The sequence below is a fragment of the Cygnus olor genome, chromosome 1 (genome assembly GCF_009769625.2).
Source record: "Cygnus olor isolate bCygOlo1 chromosome 1, bCygOlo1.pri.v2, whole genome shotgun sequence".
Taxonomy (NCBI): Eukaryota; Metazoa; Chordata; class Aves; order Anseriformes; family Anatidae; genus Cygnus; species Cygnus olor.
This window is the reverse complement of record NC_049169.1, coordinates 138,233,188-138,249,180: the sequence shown is the minus strand read 5'-3', so window position 1 is coordinate 138,249,180 and position 15,993 is coordinate 138,233,188. Positions and strand designations below refer to the sequence as shown.

The 15,993-nt window shown below is 37.7% G+C and overlaps 1 protein-coding gene across 4 annotated transcripts in view; it reads right to left on the bottom strand.

The window, feature by feature from the left end:
• The window catches only part of HERC2 (HECT and RLD domain containing E3 ubiquitin protein ligase 2), a 115,026-nt gene that overhangs the window by 68,709 nt on the left and 30,324 nt on the right, over positions 1-15,993 (bottom strand). For 3 of the 4 annotated variants that reach the window (XM_040535518.1, XM_040535509.1, XM_040535499.1), the window contains 17 exons: positions 14,255-14,411; positions 13,338-13,448; positions 12,854-13,025; positions 12,077-12,250; positions 11,208-11,396; positions 10,397-10,548; positions 8,453-8,610; positions 7,820-7,933; positions 6,265-6,516; positions 5,226-5,419; positions 4,555-4,755; positions 3,631-3,859; positions 3,434-3,558; positions 1,970-2,148; positions 979-1,163; positions 462-617; positions 7-192 (listed from right to left, as the gene is read on the bottom strand). In XM_040535518.1, coding sequence (XP_040391452.1) covers positions 7-192; positions 462-617; positions 979-1,163; positions 1,970-2,148; positions 3,434-3,558; positions 3,631-3,859; positions 4,555-4,755; positions 5,226-5,419; positions 6,265-6,516; positions 7,820-7,933; positions 8,453-8,610; positions 10,397-10,548; positions 11,208-11,396; positions 12,077-12,250; positions 12,854-13,025; positions 13,338-13,448; positions 14,255-14,411 — 2,934 coding nt within the window. The remainder of the gene's footprint in view (positions 1-6; positions 193-461; positions 618-978; positions 1,164-1,969; positions 2,149-3,433; positions 3,559-3,630; positions 3,860-4,554; positions 4,756-5,225; positions 5,420-6,264; positions 6,517-7,819; positions 7,934-8,452; positions 8,611-10,396; positions 10,549-11,207; positions 11,397-12,076; positions 12,251-12,853; positions 13,026-13,337; positions 13,449-14,254; positions 14,412-15,993) is intronic. The other variant, XM_040535524.1, reaches the window with a different exon arrangement.

Sequence of the window (15,993 nt, the reverse complement as noted above, 5' to 3'; positions counted from 1 at the left end):
ACATACCCATTATTCCTGGCCATGCTAGATCCTCGTTGTCATCTCTTTCCTTCCCAGGGGCTAAATGGTTAAACCTATCTAGATGTTCTAGCAAGCCAGCCAGCAGAGGGATAGCACCAGCTTCCTGCATTAATCCAGCATTTTTACTGAGCAGCAGCACTATAGAAACCACCAATTCTGGAAGAAGAATGCCTAAAACACAGAAGAAAAACAGACCAATACTCAGATTTAATTAAAGACTTAGGGTAATAGCTTCACAGAAGTAAATAACCAAGCAACACATTCTACTTTCCATTACTTCCTCAGTACAAAGCTCTTTTCTACTCCCCATCAACTTTGTCCCCTCTCTCTCACACCAACCAGAATATGAAGTAGATTCTTTTTTACTCATTTAACACTTCCAAGAACATATTATTAGTTTGTGGGAGGGAACGACAGGGGGACAACAAATAAAAACCTACCTGTTAAATCTCCATCCACAACATGAGATACCTCTGCAAAATGCCTATGACTAGCAGAAGCGATGCTGGTTGCCACAGGAAGTATATCACTGATGTGCGTGCACAGAAGAGCAGTGTATTTCTTCAGTAAAGAGCCAACACCTAAGAGATCGGGACCTGTATAAAAAGCAGGAAAAGCACAGAATACCATCACAGTCACATTTAAGAAAGTCTTCAAAAGCTGTCAAACTCTTCTGAAATATAGCCACTCAGTATTAACACTGAATAAAGAAACATTTTTCTAAAACTCTTAAGAAGTTTACAAAAACTGTATAATCTAGATCCTACTGCCTTCCAAAGAGACATTTTCTCTTACAGAAAGCAATTTAGAGAAACTACTTTCAAACACTTCTCAGAGGTCAACAACTAGACTGACAAATGAAAGAAGATAAATTAAAACACGAAACTGCTATCCTGCAAAAGATGTGTTACAGAAGTTCTTTGGGGAGGGAGAGCTTATTTTTTTAAGATGACTTACTGTATGTATAAGGGACCTGCCCAACACAATCTCCTGGATAGAGTTTACTAACAAGTAGACGCTGAAAACGGAGCAACAGGTCCAGAGAAGCAGATCTCTCTTTGCTATAAAGTTCATGGTCCATGCAAGATGAAATGCGATCAGAGACATCTTTTAGTTTGGCTATCGTCTGTGAAGCAATGTTCCTAATTGGTATACAAAACATTGTAAAGTATTTAAAAGAGTTCACAGTAAAGATAGGCCAGAGAAACACAGGTTAAGCTTCTCCTGGAACTTCTCACAAATCTATGCAAAGTTTTCTTGTAGGATGTTGTTACTTGGTTTGCATCACAGTACCCAAAAAGTCAGGCTACCTTTGTGGAGGTATTTAAAATATATCAATCTTTGTCATCACTCACTACAAAAACATAACCTGACTGTTTTAACAGAAAGGTTGCACTGGAAGTCATGACAATATCTAGTTCAAAAGACTCTCTGTACTGATTATATTACATGGTTAGCATCACACTTCAGTTAAAAAGCACAGCAGGTTTCTTAGTAACCTCGTCATTTCTTTCTACTATATGTTAAATACTGTTGTAGCTGGCATAAAGAAGCTTTACCCTCAGCATCCTATTAATCATTTATCCGCAGTTCTTTCTCAGAATCTAAAATTCAAGTGTCTTCCCCACCTAAAGTATGTTAGTCTCCCTGATGCAAAACATTTAGTTCTAAATAAATTTGTGCTGATGTTCCTACTAGTAAGAGTAAAGCAATAAATCTTCCTAAAATCAGGTCATTAACTGCACAAATGTACTTCTTACCCACATAAAATGGCAAAGGTAAATATAAACCAGAAAAATGTTCAATATTTTGAATTCTGTGGAGCTGAAATTCTAGAACGAAGACTGCATTTGCTAACTAAAATTAGCCATCCTTTAGTTGACTAGTTTGTAAAATATTTCTCTAACAAATTTTCCATGCAAAAATAAATGAAATTTGACGTAATTACCTTAGTAACTGCTGAATTAACTGAACTAATGGTAAACTTTGTTTTCCTGCAGATTCATAGATTCCAGTATTAATAAGGTCTTTGTCCAATGGAGTTCTACTCCTATGAAGTGTTGATGCATTTGCTTCTTGCTCATCAATTTCTTTTTCTTTCTGTGCCTCTTTTTTTGCTTCAATATCCTAAAAATGCAGAACAAGTTTAAGAAAATACACAAAATTCCATTGTCATGATGAAATATTTTGCTAAAGTAAAATAAGTTTTCATGAAAACAAAATAGTTACTTTTACCTATATAGAAATATATACTGTATATTCCAAAAGGACTACGTGGGATTTGTTTATTTTTTTAATAATTATAATGTACAAAGAAAGGGCAGAGGGAGAAACAAAGCAAGACAAACTCCAAATTCTGCTTCCACCAAACCAAGTTAACAATTTATTTCTGTTCTATTTGCTTCAACATGGCAGAAGCTACTGCACAGTTTACAAGCGAAGGTATGTTTACTCTGTATTTATAAAAGTAATGAATCCAGTCCACTGCAGAACCTGGGTTAGATTTGCTACAGAACTATAGACTCCATAGAGTTCTGTATGACTAATTCACCCTGTTTTTAGGGAATAGAAATTATCCTGTGCAGTGCTGTATGCTGTCACCTACATCACTTCAGCATGTATCTAAAGCCAGTTCAGGCATCTCTGACCTACACTATAATGTAGATGTACCATAGTAGACTTGACTAAGAATTAATAGGTCTTGTATGTCTTTAAATGCAACAAAAAATACTAATACTGATTACAACTAATGCATAAAGCAAAACTTAATACAACTATTTCCTCTGCATCAAATACTTCACAATATACCAACAGTGGAGAGGAACCAAAAAGAAAATATATTAGGAAGAATTAAAGTACACAAGGAAAAAGCACATTAGTGCTTTCTCAGCCATACATAAATACAGTAATTTAAAGTAGTCTGTACAGAGGATGTTGCACCTCTGAGAGGGTATTGAAGAAGGCAATATATAAAAAATGTTTTCTATCCTCTGTGATGAACATTTGAACCAGTCTGAAACTGAGCCTACAGAAATTTGGGACGTTGCAAAGGAATTCAAGATGAATTAATTCTAAGTAATACGGATGAAATTTCTGCTGGAAAAATATGGGTGTAATCAAGAAAGCGAAGAACTCAAGAATCCCATAGAAAGTTACAAAAAGCAGTTTGTAAAATTATGCTATTACAGAGCTTTATAAAAACATTTGTTACAGTTGCTAAAATCATTACTCTAGGCAACAATAAGAAACACTTGTCTAAAAAGGAGAACATGATTCATACTTCCATACAAACACCACCTGAGGCTTCAAGTTTCAGGTCAACAGAGGATAACATCACTCCACAAACTTCAGAAGACACTTGATATATCTCCTTCCTCTGTTTATATAGAACTGCAAAGCTGTTAAAACGTACCTGAATTTCTGCAGTAATAGCAGCATTTAGTGCAGACTCTAAGCCTCCATCAGCCATCAAGCTGCCCACCAAGAGGTCAATCATAAATCTACGGCCTGGACTTACATTCATCTCATTTCCTGAAACTAAGAATAGAAAAAAACTATTAATGAACTAGAAACGTAAACACCAAAGAGTTTTTTCATCTTAGAACCAACCTGCACTGGGCAAGAGTGCCGAGAGAGCCCTAGCCCGCTCTTCTGCTGTTGGCAGTAACACAGACCACCCACTCTGCAGCACTGCTTGCGCAGCCGACTGCACTGTGTTAAGAACACCAGCATTGCTCGCTAACGTCACGACTGTCTGCTTCAGGCTATTGAGCAGCATACCGCCCAAACCTAAGCCAAGACATTCTGGATCCACCTGATGACTAATGGCAGCATGAAGCTGAAAGACAAGGAAGAGGGAAAAAAGGACAAATTTTTAATTAAGAGAACATACGAACTTGAAAAAAAAAAGTCAGTCCTAGAGCAAGTAAGTTCACTGAGCTAGATATAAACATTTCATCTGTAAATTTGTAAAAATTAAAGGGAAATGCTGGCTTGCTGAAACATGTACTGAATTTAAACTATAAGACAAAGATTATGAACTATATCTCCTAAAATTCTGAACTATAATAACCTAAAGAATAACAAACTGTTTCTACATCCCTATATTATGCTAGGTATAGCAACACATCTTCACCACATGTCAGTTACATTCCAAAGAAGACACTCACTCTTGGAAATGCTGTTTAAAATTCTTAGAAATGCTTACAGTCCCTAGGAGCATGTTTACTGAGTGAGTGATTATGCAAGGCCTAAGCCATTTACATATTTAATGATATTCAAATACAGCCAAGAGAAGAAACGCTTTTTGGGTGGAAGGGGGAAGTAATATTTCTGAGCTTTAAAGTAAGGATAGCCAAAGTTAAAACAACCATTAGCTGCAAAATTTCAGGGAGTAGGAAGTGATATTGTACTTATTTTGCTTTCTCATCAACTAAAACGTTTTAAAACACATTAAGTTCACTATTTTCATCCAAGCAATTTACTGAAACATTTATCTCACTGACTACTCAATGTGTAAGAAACTTAAGGTACCTGAAGTCTTAGAAGGTTTAATGTTGCCACAGCCATACACTCCTTTTCCTGAGGAGGAGGCCAGTCAGAAGAGCCATCCATTCCCTCTGTCACTTGTCTCAGCAAAAGGTCCAGCTGCTCAAAGGTCATGGGGCAAACATCCACTACAAAAGGCACGCGCAAGCCTATTGACCACTCGGAACACGATGACCAAGCAAAACTCTATAAACAGAAAAAAATGCAAAATGCAATGGTTTTCAGCAGTATCTGCACATCTGCAAAAGGGAACTCTCCGCCTGCATTGCTGTAAACACACACAAAACCCTACCCATCCCAGAAAAGAACTTCATTATCACATCTTCCAAAGTGCTGTTATGCCAATCCAGATACCTCACTATCTTTGCTGCAGTAAACATTCAGCTAAACAACTCTTCAACTGCTCTCCAAGGGAGGAGGATATAGCTACTCAGAATACTCAGAGGGAAAGCTAGTCATCTCTTTTTAGCAGAACAATTGCATGAAGTTTCTTTTTGGTTTTTTTGGTGTTTTTTTTTTTTTCCAAGCCTTCATCTGTTCAGAATAAGAAATAAGAGAATTCATACAAGCACAGAAAGAGGGACTGCGATTAGTGTACAGAACTAGTCACATATAGAGACGAATTGCAATTAACAATTCAAAGATTAAAAACTTACCTGAGCAGGCCCGCAGGCAATTCCAACAATATGCTTTGTGTCTAATCCTGGGAGAGCTGCAGGCTCTGGTTTGGTGATCCGTAAAGTGTCAAAATGTTGACACTGATCATTGCTCCCCCAGCTATGCACTTCACTATCTTCAGTCAATGCCAAACAATGTGTGGATCCAGCTGCCACATCTATCACCTTTTTTCCTGATTAAAAAAGTAACATATTGAAAATAACTTAAGGACTGTAATTATTAACAGAGAAAAATAAATATCAGAGGGAAAGAAAACTGTGCTTATACTTAACTATAACTGTGTTCATACTTAACTGTAAACATGTTATGGACGTCAATAGTCTTACCTTTGCTTTAGTAGTGGATTGGAAGAGTACCGCAAAAGAAAAATCAAGGAAATATTTAAAGATTCTTAAGAGACAAACATGAAAGTCTACAAGTTCAAAACAAACAGCTTCTATTTTGTATCCCTTCCACTTGGATCGCTTTTCAGGAAAGGGTTATTAAAAGATCTCCCTATCCATGAACTGAGACTGCAAAGTTACATTATACTCCTTAGTTCAGAAGTTACTTTCTATTAGAGCATTCATGATATATGAAAAACAGTTTTAGGAAAGACAGTGAAATAAAAGTTTTTTTCCTCATCCTCCCCTCCAGAACCTCAGGTTTCTATCACATTGAAGAAGTAACCCTCACTGCTACAAACTAGCCAAAAATACTTTCCTGACAATGCGAAAACATGTCTTTAAATAAGCATTCCTGCAAACCTAACAGGAGAAAAACAGTAAGAATAAGTAGAACACAAGGACAAGCAGCATTTAAAGTAATCTTAACATAGTAGCTCTACGTCTGCTGAAATTTTAAAGGCATAAAAGGCAGAAATGATGGGAAATGTGCACAATTACCTTTTACAATGAAAACAGTATAGAATATGACACCAGAGTACATGGTATTGTCATTCGTATAGTTGAGACCATCACTGTCTAGTTAAAGGTTCCCAAAACAACAAAAAGCTTTTGAGTATTTCCAGCTAATTACCTTTCAAACCTTCCAGCAGTTTGGGATATCGGACATGCTCTTCCGTTCCATGCCCAAGTCTTTGATTGTCACCTTTTCCCCAGGTGTACACCTGACCATCTTTGGTCAAAGCAATAGAGAACTGACTTCCACAGCGTACTTTCACAATGTCCAGGTCTTGAAGTTTTTCTATCAGCTTGGGAGTCTTGCAACCATCACTGCCTCCCCTTCCCAGCTTTCCATAATCGCCATCACCCCAAGACCACACTTGGCCTTTAAAAGAAGAGAGAAAACCAGAAATATTGCACTGTTTTTTCATTTAATAAAGTTATCTGTTCTAACAAGTAAGTTCTTAAAAATCTGAGATTCTATAAGTAGCATAATTTTGAAATCGTAATTTAGGAATATCTGTTATTAATTCATTTTCAATAGTTCATGAAATACATAAGAAGGATGAAAAAGATTTCAACAGTGGTTCTTAACCTGAAAAGTTCTCATGTTGACAAAACTAACAAAAACATAATACACACTAAAAACTAATCAGTGTACCAAAAGTCCTTCTTAAAAGCATATGTGATGGAGAATATGCTGCAAATCAAGCCTCTCATTTGATCTTTAGTTAGTAAGAACTTGCAAAATACTTTTTCCACACTGAATGGTCAACTTATCTGTGAAAGCTGATCTCCATTTTCAGTTCTTGTCACTCAATCATTTCACAAAATGAAATGAAAACTACCACTGTCTGTTATCACTGTATTTCAATATTCACTACTAAATCTAAACCCTACGAAATCAGAAATCATGAAGTCATTCCGCCATCTTCATTAAATAATAGTTCAAGAATGGTAAGCATATCCAAATTTTGTCTTACATTTTAGAGAATTTACATTCCTTGCTTGCATACAGTATTCTCAAAGGTACTCTGATAAGCAATGAAAGCATGCAAGAAGGGGAACAAGGAATAAAATAATTAGAAAATCTCAGTTTTAAGTTCCTGTATGAGCAAATCTTTCAGGTTTTTAATTGTGCATATTTTAATTGGGCAAAGATACCTGCTTTCTAAACAATGACTTTAGTGCCTAACCTCATACACTGAAATTCAGGTTTTGAACCTCGTCCATTGGGCACCTAGCCCAGGGAACGCCAGGAAGCTGGATTCCAGAACAGCCTCTCTTCGACAATTCCCATGGTTAACATAGACAACTCCCTTACTCAAAAACCTTGCTGTTGTGACAACATGAGCTTAATTATACGATGCATAAAATGTAGATACAGATGTACATATATTTAATATTTTATCCATTATAGAATTGTCGTTATTTTAAATGTATATCAAGCAAATGGAAATATAAATATGCACATTCAAAATGAATATATTGCATACATATACAGAGAAATGTTATCTGTACACATTACATGCAAAATAAATGCACATATATATTTCCCCAAAAGAAATTTCAGCTTCAAATTCTTGAAGAATTTAAGCCACTAAAAATAAGCACAGTATTTGCAATATAAATATCTTTAGAATGAAAGCAAGAAAAGCTAAGCTTAAGTGTTAGATTTCGCTACTAACCATTTTCAGTAACTGCAAGAGTCTGAGCATCTCCACTTCCACATGACACATCAATAACTTTAAGTCCTTTCAGCCCTGTGACCAGCATTGGGATGGTCTGATCTTCACTGGAACCTTCAATATAAAATAGTCACATGAGCAGCAAGACCAAGAAAGCTTAGTGGGTTCTTCTGGTTTTGGTTGGTTGGTTTGGGGTCTTTTGTTGTTTTGGGGTGGAGGGGGTTGTTCTGTTTTGTTTTCAGATTTGAGTATTATGACTGACCTCCCCCTATGGCTTCTTAGGTATCTAATATGGATTTCACCCACAAGAAAAGTGGATTTTCACCCAGTTGCCTTTGCTTCACAAGGAAGGGAATGAGACAATGCAGATTCCCTGCCCAAGGCAGGGGTCAAAATTAGATGATCTTTAAGGTCCCTTCCAACCCAAGCTATTCCATGATTTTTCTCCATCCGGATGCCTATTTTTACAGAGCTCAGAGATTTAGTGCTTTTGAAATACAATCCCTCTCGTAACATATGAAACCACATAGGCTTCTCAAATCAGTCATGGGTAGGTTGGATAAAAGATTGTTTGAGACAAACATTAAACAATTATTTGACAAACAACTGACTTTAAGATGTCAAAAAACATACCATGACCAAGCCTGCCATAGTTTCCTCGTCCCCACGTATATAGCTCTCCTTCAGCAGTAATGGCTGCACTGTAAGTGCTTCCACATGCTATATGAACAACATGTTTCCCAGCTTGCTTTCCAGATAGAGCAGATATCAACTTTGGTTCCTCCAGAGGGCTGTTTAAAGAGAAGGTGACATATTTCACAAAGGGTGATCTGATGAGTAGATAATAAAAGGTGTGCCATATTTGTTAGAAAATAACTGATGCAATTCTACCTGCAAATCATATTAGTAGCCTGAGGTATCAAAATAGAGTTGTAAGTCAAAAATAAAATTTAGATTGTTCAACAACATACAAAGCAATAGAGATGTCTGACAACTATGATTTCTGTTTCCAATTAAATTAATGAAGTAGTTTTCAAAAATATTTAAGCCTACTACAAAAATATTATTTTTTTAACATTATTTGTTCAGATATAGCATTTACAGTTCTAACCCTTGTGTAATAACTGCCTTGCTTATCAGAAATTCAACACTGGGGGAAGACAAAACCTAAAATATATTGATGTGCGCTCCTACAGAAGGGTTGAGGTTAGAAGGGACCTCTGGAAGTCATCTAGTCCAACCTCCCCTGCCAAGAAGGGTCACATAGAGCACGTTGCACAGGATGGCATCCAGGAGGGTTTTGAACATCTCCATAGGAGACTCCACAACCTCTCTGGGCAACCTGTGCCAGTGCTCTGTCACCCTCCCAGTAAAGACATTTTTTCCGCATGTTCCCAACAAACTTTCTGTTAATCAGTTTGTGCCCACTGCTCCTCATCCTGTTGCTGGGCACCAACGAAAAGAGCCCAGCCCCATTGTCTTGACATGCCCCCTTAAGATATTTATATACACCTATAAGACCCTCTCTGTCTTCTCTTCTCCAGGCTGACCTGCCTCAGCTCTCTCAGCCTTTCCTCTTAAAAGACAACCTCCAGACCCCTAATCATCTTCATAGCCCTCCACCGGACCCCTGTAAAAACTGCTCCTACATAAAAGCAGAACAATAATGTTACTGTTTAATTGTTATTGCTTAATACAGGGGGGCAGAGGGCAAAAGGAATGATGTAAGCAACATGACTGCGTTTGTAAAGATGACCCCACTCTGACATCTGAATCAATGTTCCTAGGGAAAATGCACTATGGATTCATAAAACAACGAACAAAAAGCCTGGTAATAGTGGAACTACTACTACATCCTCTACTCACAAGTATTTCAGGCAGCACCAATGCAGAACTAGGAATATTAAAAAGAGAATATATGCAGAGAGAACACAATTTGTTTGATAACAGAGTTGATTATGAAATGCTTAATGCAAATGTGAAATATTTAATAGATTAACAAATCAAATTATTTTAAAAAATGAATTATCAGTTATATTTTATATTGTTTTGTATAGCAACAGAATCTTTGAGGCTATGAATCTTCAGCTGCCTACTGAAAAAAACACTTGCTTGTTAATGGGACTGTCTGAGGTATGGAGACCATGCACCAGTATTTTGCAGAAATACATTAATTTCCAAAGCAATGGGCTTTATGACAACTTCATTATCAAGAATTGCTTGCCATAATGACAACACACAGAACACTACGTACATCGGAATGGTCAGTTACTATGCCAGCTTTAACAGCTAGTTTATTTGCTGAACAGGTCACAACTACCAGCTGGGACAGTATCAGAAATATGGTTATTAACAATGTCTCCTACTTGCCTGATTTGTCAGACAATGATTGAAAAGTACAGGCATCCTTTAATAAATCATGATCAGGGTACATTACACCTTTTACGCATAGTCTCAGTGTAGCATGCTACATTTCAGTAATACTTCTTATGGGTGCTTGTACACACAACTAAATAGTTTCTACTATGAATTCAGAATACTGTCAAATGTTACTTTTTTTTTTTTTTTATTACATACACTGTATCCCCATGGCCTAGTCTTCCACCATCTCCACAGCCCCAAGAGAAAACTTCACCATTTGCTGACAAAGCAAGATAGTGATGCCCATCTGAATGTGCTGCAATCTTCACAATATTTCTGGAAGCTAGACTCTGCACCAGCTGTGGTCCCTGCGAACCAAAGTAATAAAGTTATTAAAATTGCTTATGTTTTCCATCACTTGCCTATATAGGGAATAACTAGGAACACTTTTCCCAAGGCTTATCAAACCTGTCAGATCTATTAAGTTAATGAAGCAAAGATATAAGTAGAGAAAAGGTCAAATTGCTATTTAAATCTGATTAAAAATGATGCTCTGCAATTATTCTGTTCCCATCCTTATACTTCTTTAGTATATGTGAAAACTGTTTATCTTAAACAAAATCTTAGCAACAAATGTTTGTTACAGTACAGTTTTGTTTGAGAAACTACAGTTTGAGCATGGTGCACTGAACTAAAATTCATTTCACATCTGCTGATTTCTACAGCTTTTACCAATTGCAAAGAAATACGGGTAAATGAGCTGTTACCCATAGCAATAGAATAGCAATGAAATCAAGTATTATTGTACTCATAACCTCTAGCCTGACAGAAATTACAGGAATGAGATATGTTTAATCAAATCAATACAAGAGATCAAAATCACTACTTCTGAAAGTTCAAAAATAACAACAAAGCAGCTCACAAAAATCAGCATGCCTTAATCTACTCTTCCAAGATATTGTAAAAGCAGACCTATCGTATGAAATAATATAGAACACATTTTCAAAAATATGCAAAAAAAACTCACCAGTGTATCGCTGTTGTAAGCTTGTGTATAAACTCGTCCATTCCTAGATAATATTAAAAAACGTTTCTCTGCACAGGCAATCTGCACAACGCCAAGATTGGCAAGTCCTTCACATTGAATTGGACCACTCACATTAGCATAGTATTTCCAACCTATTAAACCCCAAGCAATGACCTCTTGCAGAGATCCCTAGAAAATAAGAAATTCTGTAAGTACAATTTTGAAATATGCAACTTAATTTAAAAAGATGCAGCGGATTTTTATTGTGTTTTTTTTTGTATTTTTTTAAGCTTTTCTATGCTAAATATACTCACATCTTAGATCGCCATTACTGCCAGTGGTCAATAAATCTTGTCTATTAGCAGGATATTAAAAATAAAGACTTGCATTCATCATATTCAGTTTAGTCTTTTACTGAATGTGCTATAAATATCTACAGTAAGTGTAGACTTTCAAGATGGGAAGTTTAACATATAAAGAGGTTTCTCTGGTTTTTTGATTGTTGGTTTGTCCTGTTGTTGGTGGTTTTTTAAGTAAGTCAGACAGACAAAATTTAATAAACATTTAATCTCTGGTCTTGAGAATTTTCTCTAATAAACAACGGGAACAGTCCAAAACATGGCAGAATTAGCCATAATGTTGTGATAAGAAAGAATTGTTCCCAAACCACAGAACTGTACTCCAAGGCTGACTGAAAGATTTCTGAATGTCATACAAGATACCAAAGACAAATTTAAGCAACTCAAAGTTACAATGTGAGAATCAAAAGGAAAACAAAACAATCTTAAGAGTCATTATTCTTCCAAACTGAAAATTAGTTACACTTTTAGGAAATGTATCTTACTAAACTCGATTCTGCAAATAGTTACCTTATGAGATGTAGGAGAGCTACACTGTGGAGGCATACATGGCGTGGCTAGACGATCCAAGTGGGCCATGATAACAACCGCAGTTTGTCTCAGATCAATCGCTAGCTCATTGTCCTGCGGTAAAGTCAGATACCTTAGAAAACTTTCGTTTGGACTCAGAGGATAAGTCAGCAGCTAAAAAAGAAAAAAGAGCAGTCAGAAGAATATTCAACATATTTCCATGCCACTACACATACAGATACAGAACACACTATAGATATGCTGAGTATCTGCACAAGTTTAAGAGAAACTTATTTAAACAGGCACATACTTTTTCTTACAGTAAAGGAAAATCCCAAACGCATACATTGAGAAAATTCAGTCATACTGTGAATAGCAAGTTGTAAGTGTAATAACACTCATTTGCTATGTTTTATCAACCTCAGTAATATTCACTAAGAGCTGTAGTTCAATTAACTCCTTACAAAATTAAATAAAAACAATCCAAGCGTGCAGAAAAGTTAACTGGTCACATTTGTAAGTTATCACAAAAGCATTAGCTCTGGAATACAATGTTTATCTATAATCATACTACGAAATTCGTCCTCCTACCTCAAGGAACTCATATGTACACAAAAAAAATCAAACAACAGTGGTGCATGTATATGTGTCATCAGGAAAATACTACTGCTAAAGTAAATCCAAATTTTGTTTGGATAATTTTGTAGCTAATTTAGTCAGTCAAATAAAGCTTGATACCAAGATAATGCCCGTTTCAAATAAATCAAGTCTAAGTACCTGAATCTCTTCCTCAGTATTGGGCACGTCTTTATTACATATTATACTCTGAAATCTTTGTAACAAAGGTAGAAGGGGTGCACTTGTTCCCTGTGCAGATCGCTCATTATCCGTTTCCCTCGTTCCATTATCCCAAAGTTGAAGTAACAACATAACTGCAGACAACATTTGGCTGAAAGAGGAAGATTATGTCTTTTGTTAATAAGCATTTTTAGGGAAACCATTTTAGGTTATCCATACAACTCACTTTCTACGTTTTTAATCAGATGTCACAGCTTTACATTTTAAGCAGATGTCAAAATATTAAAAATGGATTTTACAATCTAGTTAACATAAGAGTTTGATCTCCACTGCATTACAGTAAAGGTTCACATGCTTTGAACCACAACCATTACACAAAACTAATGAAAACTGAAGACAGGCACCGCTCTGGTCATTCCAACCATTAGCAATGGTTAAAAATCGGAGTGTTCACGCTCCTCACCTTAACGTGCCCCTCTGCACTGCCAGTTCTAGCAATATGGCAAGTGCCAAGTGCTGGTCTTGTAACGGAATGTTCCCTGGCCCTTTGGTACTGGGAGCTCCATGCACATCTCTATTTAAAAATCAAACAATATATATTAGCTAAGAAATAACTGGAAACAATAGATATTTGCTTAACAAAAGCCATCTACAAAACACCAAGGACCACTAAACTTAAAGAATATAAAATTGGCAATGAAAGCATGTAACAAAAGCTGACACGTTCCACAAAATATTATTTTTGAAGTGGCAGCTGGGCTTTAAAACTGTCCAAAGCTTCACTATCTGTTCCTTAGCTCTCTTAAATATGCTAAGAACATGAAAATCACATTTTTCACAGGCGAAATTAAAATATTCTTTATGATATTCACCATAAGGACGTAGTTCCAGTATTCAAAAGATAATTTCTATAACAATCATAAAAGGGTAAGTTTTAGAGTTATTAAATAACAGGCAAAAGTAAGGGAGTGCTCCAAGTCCAAAGTGAGTACCTTTATTTTGTCTCCCTATGCACAGTCTGTATTATATTGCTATACTGGAAAGACTCAGTTAAGCATACACATATATTGCATTACTAAAAGCACTCTTCATGTGGGTACAGCTTACAATAGTGATATAGTATTTTTAGGGTAAGTCTAGGCAGGGTGATTCAGAATACTCAAGTTTGGATTCTTCTTAAATAGTTAAAGGAATTAAACCATGCTTGAGAAGCATCATTTCAACAACTCATGTACCATTTGTTTGCTTGATATAACATTACGGAAAACTAAGACAATTGTTTTTCTTTTCTAAACTATTCTGCTCAGACTATCAGTTGGTAGGAGATCTAAGTTTGCCATGTAACAGATACTTCAGCAATACCCTAAAGAAGAAACTTACCCAGTCACAACAGACCTTAGGAATTTAGTAGCTCTTTCCACAACTTCCAACCATACAGAAGATACAGTCCCTTCATCAAAAAGGGATGCCTCTGGTAGAGCTCGTAGTGCATCAAGTGACTCCTGTAACAACTCACTGCACAGGTCTGCATCTTCACCTAAGGATCATAGTAATACTAGTTACACCCACATCTTCACAGAAGGCGTACAGATGTTTTATACAACATTTTGTGGATTTTATCTTTTAATCTCATGGTTATGAGTTACTTAATATGTACGTAAGTTCTCAATTTTCATACAAACATTTTGACTGCAAGACTTCTGAAGAACGATCTGCTTCACAAAAAAACGCATTTGGAAAGGCAGCAAGTCTTAAAACAGCTTGTCCTGCTATGCATCTTCTGAGGCAACTGGAAAAAGAACTACCCCGGACAAAGAGCCAAACAGCTGCAATCTAAACAAATAGCACAGACTGAGACAAATATTTAGGTAAGTCTACGAGAAAACAAACCTACCATGGTGTCCACTAGGCAGGCAGCTCACTCCAAAAAGACTGTGGCCTGCCCAGAGATGTGGCTGCTCCAGCCTCTGGCTGCAGGGAGTGCCTGAGCCTGCCGCTGCCGGGAGAGGGCAGCAGGGAGACCGCCTGTTCTCAGGTGGAAAGTCTGCTGACCATGGTGGCTGAGTTCAGGGAGCAGGTGGAGAGACTAAGGGGCATCAGGGCGTGTGAGCAGGAGACTGCCTAGTGGAGTAACTCCCTGGCATGCCAGAGAGAAGGGCACCAGGGGGATGCCCCCCAGAGGGTGGTGGAGCTCCTGCCCTGTCGCTGTTGGGCAGAGGGAGGAGACCAAAAAGAAGATAAGGGTTGGAAGCGAGTCCCAGTTCAGCGTCACAGGCAACCCCCCTACCTACCTACCTACCTCACTTCCCCAGGTGCCCCCTGTAATAGGTTTGAGGCCCTGGATCTTGAAGGAGAGGTAGGAGAGGGTGTGGTGGAATGCCCAACTACGAGGTCACACACAGGAGGAGTGACAACACGCCTCAAGACTGCCTCCGATAAGAAAGAAAGATGGGTAATTGTAGTAGGCAATTCCCTTCTGAGAGAAACAGAGGGCCCAATATGCAGAGTTGAACCTCATCATAGGGAAGTCTGCAGTCTGCCTGAAGCCCCAGATCAAGGATATCACCAGGACACTCCCCAGCCTGGTGCGCTCGACAGACTACTACCCGCTAATGATCTTCCAGACAGGTGGGGAGGAAGCTGCATCCCCTAGTCTGAGGGGAGTGAAGAAAGACTTCAGGGCCTTGGAACAGCTGGTGAAAGAGCCTGGTGCGCAAGTTATTTTCTCTTCCCTCCTTCCATTCTGGGGTGATGACATGGGACGGAATAGAAGGTCAAGATCACGCTTCTTCCAAGGTCAAGATCAGAGCATCCCAACAGGTAGGAAGTCAAGAAAGGGAGCCAGGAGACCTGCATGGTTAAACAGGGAACTGCTGGACAAACTCAAGTAGAAGAGGAGAGTCCAGAGGTCACGGAAGGAGGGGCTGGCCACTTGGGAGGAATATAAGACTGTCGTCAGAGGATGTAGGGATGCAACCAGGAAAGCTAAGGCCTCCCTAGAATTAAACCTTGCAAGAGGGGTCAGGGACAACAGAAAGGGCTTCTTCAAATACATTGTGGATAAAACTAACACTAGAGACAATCTAGGCCCACTAATGAATGAGGTGGGTGGCCTGGTG